This window comes from Esox lucius, chromosome 1 (genome assembly GCF_011004845.1).
Source record: "Esox lucius isolate fEsoLuc1 chromosome 1, fEsoLuc1.pri, whole genome shotgun sequence".
In the NCBI taxonomy this organism is placed as follows: domain Eukaryota; kingdom Metazoa; phylum Chordata; class Actinopteri; order Esociformes; family Esocidae; genus Esox; species Esox lucius.
In genome coordinates this window covers 964,270-978,390 of record NC_047569.1, presented here as the reverse complement: position 1 = coordinate 978,390, position 14,121 = coordinate 964,270, and the positions used below count along the sequence as shown (strand labels likewise).

General features: G+C 38.0%; 1 protein-coding gene across 1 annotated transcript in view; it reads right to left on the bottom strand.

The window, feature by feature from the left end:
* LOC109615937 (sister chromatid cohesion protein PDS5 homolog B-like) overlaps positions 1–14,121 on the bottom strand; it is a 35,411-nt gene that overhangs the window by 6,511 nt on the left and 14,779 nt on the right. Inside the window, exons 4-9 of the mRNA XM_029118859.2 lie at positions 7,468–7,549; positions 7,304–7,352; positions 6,990–7,129; positions 6,307–6,426; positions 2,286–2,391; positions 1,906–2,064 (exon numbers count right to left, since the gene is read on the bottom strand). Coding sequence (XP_028974692.2) covers positions 1,906–2,064; positions 2,286–2,391; positions 6,307–6,365 — 324 coding nt within the window. The 5' untranslated portion in view covers positions 6,366–6,426; positions 6,990–7,129; positions 7,304–7,352; positions 7,468–7,549. The remainder of the gene's footprint in view (positions 1–1,905; positions 2,065–2,285; positions 2,392–6,306; positions 6,427–6,989; positions 7,130–7,303; positions 7,353–7,467; positions 7,550–14,121) is intronic.

The window sequence follows — 14,121 nt, the reverse complement described above, 5'->3', positions numbered from 1 at the left end:
CAAGATGCTATCCTATCAATATGGGCCAAGATTTCTAAAGAATGCTTTCAGCACCTTGTTGAATCAATGCCATGTAGAACTAAGGCAGTTCTGAAGGCGAAAGGGGGTCAAACACAGTATTAGTATGGTGTTTCTAATAATCCTTTAGGTGAGTGTATTTCAAGTGTTTATTTCTTTTAATTGTGATGATTATAATGAAAACCCCAAATTCAGTATCTCAGAAAATTTGAATATTGTGAAAAGGTTCAATATTGAAGACACCTGGTGCCACACTCTAATCAGCTAATTAACTCAAAACACCTTCAAAGGCCTTTAAATGGTCTCTCAGTCTAGTTCTGTAGGCTACACAATCATGGGGAAGACTGCTGACTTGACAGCTGTCCAAAAAACGACCATTGACACCTTGCACAAGGAGGGCAAGACACAAAAGGTCATTGTTAAAGAGGCTGGCTGATCACAGAGCTCTGTGTCTAAGCACATTAATAGAGAGGCGAAGGGAAGGAAGAGACGTGGTAGAAAAAAGTGTACAAGCAATAGTGATAACCGCACCCTGGAGAGTACTGTGAACCAAACCCATTCAAAAATGTGGGGGAGATTCACAAAGAGTGGACTGCAGCTGGAGTCAGTGCTTCAAGAACCACCACGCAAAGACGTATGCAAGACATTGGTTTCAGCTGTCGCATTCCTTGTGTCAAGCCACTCCTGAACAAGACACAGTGTCAGAAGCGTCTCGCCTGGGCTAAAGACAAAAAGGACTGGACTGCTGCTGAGTGGTCCAAAGTTATGTTCTCTGATGAAAGTACATTTTGCATTTCCTTTGGAAATCAAGGTCCCAGAGTCTGGAGGAAGAGAGGAAAGGCACAGAATCCACGTTGCTTGAAGTCCAGTGTACAGTTTCCACAGTCAGTGATGGTTTGGGGTGCCATGTCATCTGCTGGTGTTGGTCCACTGTGTTTTCTGAGGTCCAAGGTCAACGCAGCCGTCTACCAGGAGGTTTTAGAGCACTTCATGCTTCCTGCTGCTGACCAACTTTATGGAGATGCAGATTTCATTTTCCAACAGGACTTGGCACCTGCACACAGTGCCAAAGCTACCAATACCTGGTTTAAGGACCATGGTATCCCTGTTCTTAATTGGCCAACAAACTCGCCTGACCTTAACCCTATAGAAAATCTATGGGGTATTGTGAAGAGGAAGATGCAATACACCAGACCCAACAATGCAGAAGAGCTGAAGGCCACTATCAGAGCAACCTGGGCTCTCATAACGCCTGAGCAGTGCCACAGACTGATCGACTCCATGCCACGCCACATTGCTTCAGTAATTCTGGTAAAAGGAGCTCCAACTAAGTATTGAGTGCTGTACATGCTCATACTTTTCATGTTCATACTTTTCAGTTGGCCAACATTTCTAAAAATAATTTTTTTGTATTGGTCTTCAGTAATATTAAAATTTTCGGAGATACTGAATCTGGGATTTTCATTAGTTGTCAGTTATAATCATCACAATTAAAAGAAATAAACATTTGAAATATATCAGTTTGTGTGTAATGAATGAATATAATATACAAGTTTCCCTTTTTGAATGGAATTACTGACATAAATCAACTTTTTGATGATATTGTAATTATATGACTAGCACCTGTAAGAAAGATCCTGTCAGCAATCGAATAGCCTTTAGGCTACCAGAGAGACATTGCTGCTTAGCAAACTGAAGGCCAGTAGATGGACAAAGGGTTACTTGATAAAAACAACCATACAGTCTCAGAGAAGTTGAAAATATATAACTAGACTGATATATATATATTTTTTTTATATAATAAAAACAAACATGGCTACTGATGTCATACAACATGTTTGGGGACTTTAGTTTATCAATTTATATAACAACTATTATGTACACAACCTTTTTGACAATGTTAACTTTATCTATGTGTATGTAGTCCTCTTTTAAAATCAGCAGTGCGGACTCGGCTGTCTTCTCATCCTCCATCTTGAGACAGCCCAACCGAGAATCAAATGTCTCAGCAGAGTGGAATGACACCGGGTGAGTAAATGACAGCACCTGGGGGGAAGAGTGAAGAACATGGTTAGTAAATGACAGGACTAGAGATTTTTAATATCTCATCCATAAATAATGCACCCTACTCAGGGCAACCTCCCGAGTAGTGCCTTAGGGCATTAGGCTCTCCACAATGGAATTTCCTTAAACCACAGGGAAGAGTGCCCTTATAGAAACTTTCCAACACAAAATGCACTCCCTGTGTAAACGTGTGTGTGTGTTACCTTAAGCAGCTCAAGGTCAGCCCTGATGGCTTCTTCAGTTGGGACACCTTCCTCATCATCATCGGCTGTCCCCTGAATAGATTTGTTGACTTGCTTAACCAGGGCACTGTGTAGTAACCAACAAAGTATTAGGGAGCTTGGACCTAAGTTCAACAATGAAAAGCTAAGACAAAATAGATTCTGTGCCATAGTCTGGTGTAGAGATAACAGCCCCTGATTCCAAACCGCATACGCCTCCTAGCAACATACTGTTGTTTGGCCCCTGGCTCACCCAAGTATCTATGCCTTTCCCTTTGGTCTCACTCTACATACCCTTGCTGTCTCCCATTCAGTTTTTCTAACTTTCCTGTCAATAACATTTCCTTCCATTATGTTTTATAAAAGTAAACCAAACTAAATTGTAATATCTCTACTCTTTGCGTCAATATAAAACAAGGGAGCAGCTTCCATGTTCAGTATAACGAGAAGTTAATTATAGCAGCTAGTGCTTTCAAACGGTTGCATTATGTTAAACACACACTGTGTTTTATTGTAAGGGAAATAACTTTCTGAACTTTTGGAAATATTATGGAGATAAAATACTCCCAAAATGTTTTATTCACAGCATACATGATCCATGATTTATAAATACACAGTATACAATCAACACGTAAAACATAATCCGTAAATACACGGAATACAATCCACACATGTAAACCATGATCCGTAAATACACAGAAGTGAATCCATTGATTGTAAACCATGAATCGTATATACACAGCATTTAACTCACAAATGTGTAGTTGGAAACGTACAAAAAAGCACAATTCATACATTGAAGCAAATCAATGTGCTTTACAAAGAAAAAGATAAATATAAAAATACAATAGAATAAAAACATATACTAGAATAAAAACATGAAAAAAACAAGTTGGACTCTAATGACCTGAGGCGGACTCTAACCACCTTAATAATAAAACAAGGGGGACAACCTCATAAAAATAAAACATAGAATAAGAAAATAGAAAATGAATAAAAACATGTGGTTTAGTTTAAGCGCTCAGTCATAGGAACATGAAAAGATACGTTTTTAACTTGGACTTAAAAATGGATACGTTTGGGGCACGTCTACGATCTTCTGGTAGTTTATTCCAGTTATATGAAGCATAACTGCGAAATGCAGCTTTAATTTGTTTAATTTGGCCTCTGGGCTCTACTAGCTGACCTGTGTTCATGGATCTTAGAGCCCTGCTCAGTTTTTTAACTAGAACATATCAGAAATGTATTCGGGGCCAAAACCATTCAGTGATTTACAGATTAAAAAGCACCACTTTAAAATATATTTTGTAACTAACCGGAAGCCATTGCAAATATTTAAGAACTAGAGTGATGTGCTCTGTTCTCTTGGTCCTGTTTAACATTCTAGCAGCAGCATTCTGAATAAGCTGCAGCTGTTTTACAGTATTTTTGGGAAGTCCAGTTAAGGGGCCATTACAGTAGTCAACCCTACTAGAGATAAAAGCATGGATGAGATTCTCTTGGTCTTTTTGGGACACTGAGCCCTTTATTCTGGCTATATTTTTAAGATGATACAACGCTGTTTTGGTGACTGCTTTGATATTACGGGTGAACGTGAGATCTATCAGAACACCAAGATTACGCACTTGGTCCCTGATTTCAAGGGGCAAAGAATCCAGCTCTTTACTAATACTAGTTCTCTAATTTTTGTTGGGTTTAATTGCAGACTGTTTTGGTTCCTTCGGGTATTTACGTGCTCAATACAGTGAGTCTATTAAACTGTAGTTTTAGGCATATACACCTTGGGGAAGCAGAAGGAAGCAGAAGGAAGGAAGCAGGTGTTTTTCCAGGATAACCGTGTACTTGGCTTGATTCATGCGTCCTTCACCAAGACAAATCTGCCTGTTTCGAGCCTTTCTGAAGCATCCCCAGATCATCACTGATCCTCCACCAAATTTCACATTGGTATGAAACACTGTGCCTTGTAGGCCTCTCCAGATCTCGGTCTAACCATTAGATGACCAGGTGTTGGGCAAAGCTGAAAATTTTACTTGTCAGAGAAGATGACCTTACTCCATTCCTCTACGGTCCAATCCTTATGGTATTTTGCCTGGTTCTTCTTTGCTTCTCAATGATGAAGGGCTTTTTTCTAGCGTTGCACGACTTCAGACCTGCCCCTACTAGTCTGTTTCAAACCGTCCTAGTCATGCACTTCACTCCAGCTGCTGTTTGCCATTATTTTTGTAGGTCACTTGATGTCATCCTACAGTTGTTGAGTGACATTAGAATGAGTGGACGGTCATCTCGGTCAGTGGACAGTCATTTTCGCCCTCTGCTAGTCTGTGGCTTTGTTGTCCCCAATGTCTGTTGTTCTTATGAACTGCTGTCTTTGAAATTTTCAGGATGGAAGCAACCTGACGCTCACTGTATCCCTCTGCCAGTAAAGACAGAATTGAACCCTTCTTTCCCTCACGAGTTGAACGATTAAATTGAACAAGTCAGTCGTTCATCAGTTTTATTTAAGCTACTTTGGCAAAGGCTTGGTGTATGATTTAATGTGTTTATCATTACAATCAAATATGAACTACTACATTAGCCTAATTATTTAAGACCTACCACATTATCTGTTACAAACATGTCTTTATAATGCTACTGCCTTGGTGTACTTTTCTTTGCGAATGTAAAACAAACAGCTTATCCCAAGTTTTGTTAGAACTCCACTGCCAGTTGTTCAAATGAACAAAACATCTGTTCAGTTGATCAAAAAAACTGAAAAGGGCTTTTACTTAAGCAAAGGCTCAGTGTAAGATTTAATCTGTGTTTATCATTACAATAAAAAATCAACTACTACATTAATTATTTTAGAATACCATGTGTCCAATTGTTACAAACATGTCTTTATAATGCTAATGTCTTGATCTATTTTTCTTTGCAAACATAAATCTAACGGCTTGGTTGGGTAAAATTCCACTGCCATTCGTTCAAATGAACAAAATAACTGTTCAATTCGTTCACAAGTCTTTTTTACTTAGGCAAAGGCTCTGGAGTTGTTTTCATCTGTGTTTTTCATTACATCAGTAATCAACTATCTTTACTATTATAGTCTGCGTTCAATAATCAGTTATAAACATGTCTTCATGATGTTCCTGCTTTGATGTATTTTTCTCTGTGAATGTACATAGACATTGATCGGAAAACTGACCTGGAGGACCGGGTATGAAGCAAGTGAACATGTTGTAGAAATTCGCAGTCACAAGTTCGAATAAATGATACAGTTGAATGAGTCACTAGAAAAAAGGACTTGTGAGTTCTGAGTCACTAAAAAGATTTGTTCAAAATGAACAAAATCGCTTGCAAACTGCACATCACTAGTAGCTATATAGAATGTGTTACTTCACATAACAATCAACAAATGATTGGTTAACTGGGAATATAAAGCATAATTGGAAAAATATATTCTAATTGTTTGAAATAAAAATGTAACGCAAGAGAAAACAAGCATTCAGAGCTGAAGAAATCAATGTTCTTCTTGATGAGGAAGAGGCACCAGCACTGATCCATCAAAGACAGTAGCCTACTAGCAGCCTACAATGCAGGGTTAAAGTATATTAATTTTGAACACTTCATTATTTATTGTTTTACATATGTTTTTCCTTATCCTCTGTTGACAATTCCATTCACATCCACTCACACACTTATATAATTTGTCTAAATATATATATTTTTGGATAATTGTTATTTGTTCTATTGCTTTAATATTAACTGTTTGCAATCACTCCTTGCATGTCGAGGGAGGCGCTATTTCAAAAAAACAGTAAAGTGTCTGTTACCATGGACTAACGAGTGGTCCAGAGCACTCATTAATTAACGAGCAATGTTACATGCCACTTAAGTAACGATGCTTTTGGGAAACACAGATAAAGTAATGAGGCATTTACGTGCATCTTATGGGAAAATGTTGCATTCAGTCTACTGAGGAACCACTGAGACAACTGATTAAATGGGACAATGTGTGTGTTTGTACCTTATAGACTCTGTGTCTATGTGAACAGGAGCAATCCTCTCCAGCAGGAACTTGACCATCTCTAGGAAGGGGTTGCTTGCTGGGCTGTTTTGGGCTCCCAAGCATTTTAGTGATATCCCTCTGTGGATATTGGGGAGAGAGTCCAATCATGACAGAGATCACATATTGCATTCATTCAACTCAGTAGGAGTAGTTTCCCAATGCCGGTCCTGGGATCCAGAGGGTTTTCTGTGAACTCCAACACTAGTGATAGGGGTATTCAAAATAATCTATATGGTCTATATGGTGAGTTTTGCAAAAAATTATTTTGGAATCAAGTTGGTGTTCCTGAACTGCTCCAGCTATTCAGCATTATAGTTATACACATTTGCTGCGTTCATAAAAGCATGCAAGGGAACACTAAACATTTCCTTTTCTTATTTGCAATAAAATGCTAATTAATTACTTAAAAATCATACACTGTGATTTTCTGGATTTTTGTTTTAGATTCTGTCACTCACAGTTGAAGAGTACCTATGATAAAAATTACAGACTTCTACATGCTTTGTAAGTGGGAAAGCCTGCAAAATCGGCAGTGTATCAAATACTAGTTCTCCCCACTGTACCTCTGGTCTAAATGAATAAGACACTGTTAAGAGCACCAGACCTGGCACTACAATGTACTGATTACCCCACCGTCTTACCACACATCCTTCGGCCTGCTTGCATGAACAGGCAGGGCTGACCAGAGTATGCAGCTGTTTCATGATCTTCTCATCCTCCTCTAGCACCTGGACAAACTTCTTCACAAAGTCCTGTGATTTGCCTGGGTCTGGCAGATTTCCTATGTGAAACAATCAAATAAAAGAAATCCCATAAAGTGATCACAAAGATAAAAAACATGTAAAGACATAGAAATATCACTTTTATAATAATATTTCTAACAAAAATTATACTTTACTGCACAACTTTTTTCATTGGATTATTATATAATTGGACAGTTTTGGGAAAGACTTACGTGTGATGATCATGACTTTGGCAAACGCTGCTTTCTGGTAGGACTCACTCTGAAAGGTAGGCTATGTTGTAACTTTTGTATTCTTTATTGGATTATTTGAAATGAGATAGGGAATAAGGAAAAACATAACTTTCACAAAAAAAACAAACATTGATATTCCTTACTTTGGGCTGTTTGACCAGGTCCAGGAGATCTTTGACATGATTACGAAGAATGTTTTGACACTTCCACATCTCATTCAAAGCTCTGGAAGATACACAGAAAACAGGTCAAATGCATAATTCAACTCGGTGCCTACATAGCTATAGCAAAACCAGGTTAACAAAGAAATTACCAAACATATTACTCAAAATGAGATAAACATAGTCATGTTCATTAGTGACCAATATAGTCATGTCATGATCAATGGTAACCAAATTAAAAACAAGCAAGAAAAAGTAGGCCAGCCTACACGGGTAGACTGTGCTGTGCCAGGGAGAGGGCTTGAAGAGCAGCAATATATTTACTACAATAATATTTGCAATCTATATTACATCTGGCTTGGTTTATTGCTGTAGGTCAGTTCTTATGAAGGACTAAATGTGCCATAATATGAAATAAATAAATATATAAATAATTAAATACTTAAATAAATATACATTGCATTTGCATTGTGTACACTTATGCATCATCCGAATGAAATAAACATTTCATTTGGATGGTGTGAAGTTGTGCGTCATCCAAATGCAATGGGGCGGGACCTAACCCATTTGATAGAGCTGTCCACATTGGACTGTGTGTTTTATGCTTGGAACACTGTGATTGGACACTTGAGAAGTCTACTTACTGAAGTGGTTGTGTCTTTTTTGTGCCAGGCTGCCAGCACCGATCTATAGCTCAATACTTCAGAAAGGTATGAAAAATACAGATTTCATCGTAGCAATGTTTTTTAGTTGCCGATTTAAAAAATAGACGCATCATGCAGACTACGCATAGACATAAGCAATCTGACATGCCTTATCCAGAGCGGCCCTGATGAGATACTGAAATCACTTTTTCCTTTCTATTCTCCGTGAGTTGGGCTACTGGTAGGTTGTGTTTGTTCCACCATTTATGCAGGGAACACAAGCATGCAGGGTTGCCAAAATAAGTGCAGTGTGCAACTGAAAGATCGTTAACATCTATTGCCTGGTTGCTACTGTTAGTCAGTGGTCAATGTTGTCGCAATGTCTTTCTCTAATTGTGTAGCCTCCGAGAAACTATGCATTTGAATGGACTTACTGTTTATTTTATTTTTTTTAATACCAAAACTAGGCCAATTTAGAACATTAATTTGTTTAGAAAAAGAGCATGATATGCTTTGTGATTTTGGAAAACTTTATACTTTTTATTGGTGCCCACAAATTGTACCTAAAAACATCTAGAAGACACGTATCTGCCAATACTTGCTATATTATTCTGGGTTAATACAGGTTGTTAAAGGAGTGGAGTGTCAAGTTTCCACTAACAGTGTTTTCAGTGTGCATGGACGTAATGGAATGGGAACACCTCAATCATACTGAATGTCCCACTCGTATATTTCATTTAGATTGCGCAGACAAGGAAACAAGAATACAAAATGTTTATTATAATTACATTATTAAAAATATAAATAAATATATACACATTGCATTTGCATTGTGTACACTCCTGCATCATCCAAATATCCCAAACATTTCATTTGGATGGTGTGAAAGTTTTGCGTAGTCAAAACGCAATAGACATTTCATTTAGATGCTGTAAAATTGTGTGTTGTCCAAATGCAATAGACATTTCATTTGGATGGTTTAAACTTGTGCGTAGTCCAAATGCAATAGACATTTCATTTGGTTGGTGTGAAGTTGTGAGTCGTCCAAATGCAATGATGCGGGACCTAACCCATTTGATAGAGCTGTCCTCATTGGACTGCAATGGTTTATGCTTGGAACACTGTGATTGGACACTTGAGTACAAAACTATCCCATAAGCGCTGTCAATCAAGTAACACATGAATGAGTTTGTTTCCTTGTCTGTTATGGATACACATTTGGGTCACTTTGTGAACTTATTAACCAGAGAATCTACACTCACCTAAAGGATTATTAGGAACACCATACTAATACTGTGTTTGACCCCCTTTCGCCTTCAGAACTGCCTTAGTTCTACGTGGCATTGATTCAACAAGGTGCTGAAAGCATTCTTTAGAAATGTTGGCCCATATTGATAGGATAGCATCTTGCATTTGATGGAGATTTGTGGGATGCACATCCAGGGCACGAAGCTCCTGTTCCAGCACATTCCAAAGATGCTCTATTGGGTTGAGATCTGGTGACTGTGGGGGCCATTTCAGTACAGTGAACACATTGTCATGTTCAAGAAACCAATTTGAAATGATTCGAGCTTTGTGACATGGTGCATTATCCTGCTGGAAGTAGCCATCAGAGGATGGGTACATGGTGGTCATAAAGGGATGGACATGGTCAGAAACAATGCTCAGGATGCTCTCTGTCAAGACTTCAGTCATTTGAGGTGTGCATGAGCCTCTCTTCAGGACAAACTCACCCACACGCCTTTGTTTAGTACTACTAAAACAGAAAGAACAAAACAATAAGCTGTTAGAAATCGGCCTTTTCGTATAGTGGTTGTAATAATTAGCATACCCGTTTGTCAAGGGAGAGAGAAAGTATATTTATTGCAGCATTAGAAAGTCTTGTTCATGAGGTTACGGACCTGGTCTTCCTTACACAACCTCAATCTCTTCTCAGTCAATCTCTTCTCACTGTAATGTTGGTTACCAGCTAGCCTATACATTAAGGGCGTTTCTAACTTTTTAGAAGTCAACCCCCATGCCATATGGCCATCGTAAACATTCCTGTCATTAGAGCGCTACCTACTGAGAGATAATCTAAACAGAGAGGTTTCTGTTGTTCTCATTATCTAGGCACATTCACTTCCAATGAAACGTACATTCATATTGTAATTGTTAATGCTCAGATTCTACAGTCCCCCCTATCAAACATTTAAAGAAAACATTACATGTTTGATAAAACATTACAATTCAATTCCTAATGAAAAGAAAAGGCCCATACGCATATGTTACAAATGACTAAAATGAAAGAACAAAATGAGTATCTGACCAATCAGGTCCTATTGTTCCTCAAATGAAAATGAATGTAAACAAGACAATTGACACACCACACTCCGACACATAACTCAATGTATGACAGTCATCAATCCTGTCCCCACCTCAGATTATAAAGGTCAAGAAACATTGACATCAACAGGTTATTATCAGTGTTAACGGTGTTCAGCAGAAAACCAGACTCAACATGACATCATGATTAAAACATTTCCCCCAAAGTCCATTGAACAATCAAAACCCCCCTTGTCCGTATCATGATCCATGCGACAAAATCATACAAAAGACTTATGCGTATCCTGTTGTACCTGTGACAGATTTCAACCTTTAAAATAGGGAAAACATCTACCTTTGTCAGGGACCATCTATAATAGGGAACAATTCACTGTCCAAACAAACCATGATAGCCATCTTAATGTAGATAATTAAGCATCATCACAAATACGCCGAAGTCCAATATTGGGATTGTCATCGTATAGATTTTCCCACCTGTCTTGTGAGAAACAAACCTTCATACATATGAAATCACCATATCAGTTTATTTAGGAAAATCTTAGAGAAGTTAGTTTCCAATCAAGTGTCCTTCAGTTCTTGTCTTCAGTTTTCTTTGTCTTGCATCAGTGATGAAAGTTCCAAAATCAGTTATTGCAGTCAGTGTGATGTGGACCCAGCAATTTGCCTGGTTGTCCTAACAAGTCAGTGTAGGTGTATAATAGATAAGTGAGTTTCCAACACTTCACTTAATCAAGATTAACACCACAACAGTGTCTTCCACTGTGTTGGGACCCTGTGACCTTTCCAGTCAACTGGCCCGTGGTACTCTGACCTGTAGTATTTGGAGTCCATCAGGACTCAGGTGGATTCTCCTCATCTCGCTGTCAACAATACATCTATAAATGGAGTATGAAGCCAAGTGATCTGACCCTGGCATCGTTCTGCCATGTGAGTGGTCGGGAAAATTCGAAACAGATTCAACCAATGTGGTTGTAGAAGTCCTTCTTGAACATGTTGCTGGTACTCACACTCAGTTGTCTGTGTCCAGTCAGTGACGTGATGTATCATCAGAAAAGGGGTTGTGATGTCCTGATCTGTTGAAAGTATAACTGCAAAACAACGATTAGTGTGGTTCAACAGTCCATCAGGCTTTCATCCACTGGGTATGGTTCCGTCAACTCCCAACAATGAAGATAATAGATCAGTCCTGAAAACTTGTGGATCTCAGAAGTTCCATCATAAGAGTGAAGTGTACACTCTATTCAGACAAGTTTCCATAAAAGTCTATGTCAAAGTTCCTTTCCCATCCAGAACTGGCTTGGTTGTTTTATGACTCCTTGTGCTATATTAATGCCTGATAGCAGCTAGCAGTGGAATAAAATTGTCAGACTTGACTTTGCTTAGCCAAATCAGAAATGGTTAGATCTATACTATTCAACCATTAAAATGTTAGACCTTACATCAAACAAAACAATTTCCAAATAAACCAATTAAAAACATCCTGTAAATGGAAAATGTAAAACATAACAGATGCCAATGCTCCGTTATAACTATGCAAACAGGAAAAACTAATTTTTTCACAAAACTCCTTATAAATACCAATTTGATTTGCCTTGAGCCCTAAGCTCAACTCTTTCCAATCATAATCAATTATCATTTCATACATCCCCCCTGCCTTCACTTCATTAAGTCAATGGAAAATGACACCATGAGTGAATGCAAAACAATGACAAATAAGGCTACAGGAGGCGCCATCCTGAACCCACACTGGCCATCTTTTCAGGGCAGACATGAAAAATAGAGAATTGGTAGTAGGGATGGATCTATAATCCATTCGATAAGGAGTTGCATCCTGTATATTCATCAAAACAAAGTGAACAAGTTAAAAACACGAACATTCACTAATACAATGACATCAATGTGCAACACGGTCGCTTGTGCGAAGGAATTATAAACCATATAACCCATTAACAAATTTTACCACATAGCTAAACAGCTCTCAAATTTGTCTTTGCCACAGTACCATCACACAGGTCTGTGAAATTGGCTATCATGCATTTATAATATCCTGTAGTTTCTTGGCACATGCCTAACTAAATTGTTTGGCCCCCAGGGGATAAACTGTGCAACTAAATTGTAGGAGTCAAAAACTCCAGCCCATGTGCAGTGGTTTACCTGTTGCAACCACCAGGGTAATTGTATTAGCATAGCTAAAGCAAACAACTTTAGAATCTTTACAGGCAACGGCCAAACTACCTCATGAAAAACACAGTGTCTTGATTAACCTCCTAAATTTTAGGGAATTTGCAAAGTTAGATTAATTTTTATTCCAAATAGTGGCGGTCAGCCAAACCCTAAATCACAACTTTAATGCTGTATCTTTGTTCTATCATCAACAATGGGGGATGACTTTAGGTCTCTACCCTCACTTCAGTTGGTTTCAAAATCATACATTTCAACATTAAAGCTAATGAGAGGAAAATATATTTAGCTTTCACTTAATGTTTGTTTATCCCAAAACTGTATATGCTTTTTTTGATAAAATTACCATAGATGAGACCAGACTGAACACTCAAATTTAACCCTTAGTAATAGCCAGTCTGCCCTGCTCTGTTTGTTTATGGTCCTCAGACTATCCTATCAATTTAGCTGACATCCTTTGTTAACTGGAGATTTTGATTTAGTGTCCAACCCATCGAATATTTTCGCAGTTTGTAGAAATGTGCTCATCATTTTCTATACAACAACTCAACATTAGGGTGGAAATTAAGAAACTCTTAAGAATGGCAATCCAGACAGAAAACAGATGTATGACGTCACTAAAATCAAGGTACAATAAGTAATCCAAAGGAAACTCAATGTAGGCCCTAAACACTGTTACATCAATTACCTATTTGTTCATTAGTCAATTTACCATTTTAGAATTTCAACTCCATTAACGAGTATCAGGTGTTGGTTTTGAAAACAAGCATTATCCCAGTTATCGTTGGTAAATACAAATAAGAGAAACTATATTATTTAACCAAACTCAATTCAGCATTTAAAATACATCTAATTGTTATGTTGGGGAATAAACTCGCTTCAGCTGTATTACCCTATGACTATATTGGATTCAAATTCAGTCCTCATGGGACACTGCGTGTCTCCTTAAAGTACAAGTCTATCACCATGTGGATTCTTCATCCTACCACTTATACAATATAAAAGGAGAGCGAAAACACAATACGTTAACCTTTTTGTAAGACAACCTTGAGACTATTTTACCAGATTAGAAAATCATTGTACCAAATTCTAATTCATCATAGGTTTCAGATGTACCCACTTGTGCTAGCGAACAGCTCAGCAAGCAACAGACAAGTACCATGTGGTGGGCCTTGATTAAGGCCTACCTACATTGTGAGACCCCCTTTGCGGCCTTACGGTTTTAAACATTTTCATCAACGCAATAAATACGTTTGACTCAAAATTACATAAGTACACTTGACAAAGCACAACAAAACAGGTTATTTCTTAAATACCTATTAAAACATGTTCAAGCATGACAGAACAAAACAGGCTATTTCGAATGCCTATTAAAACATGCTATATAACATTCAATTGCTTCTCAAACTACATGTAATATTTAATTAAATAAGCTTGGCTATTACCGAGGAAGGTGATCAGGTTTCCTTGATAAGTTCCAGCTTCA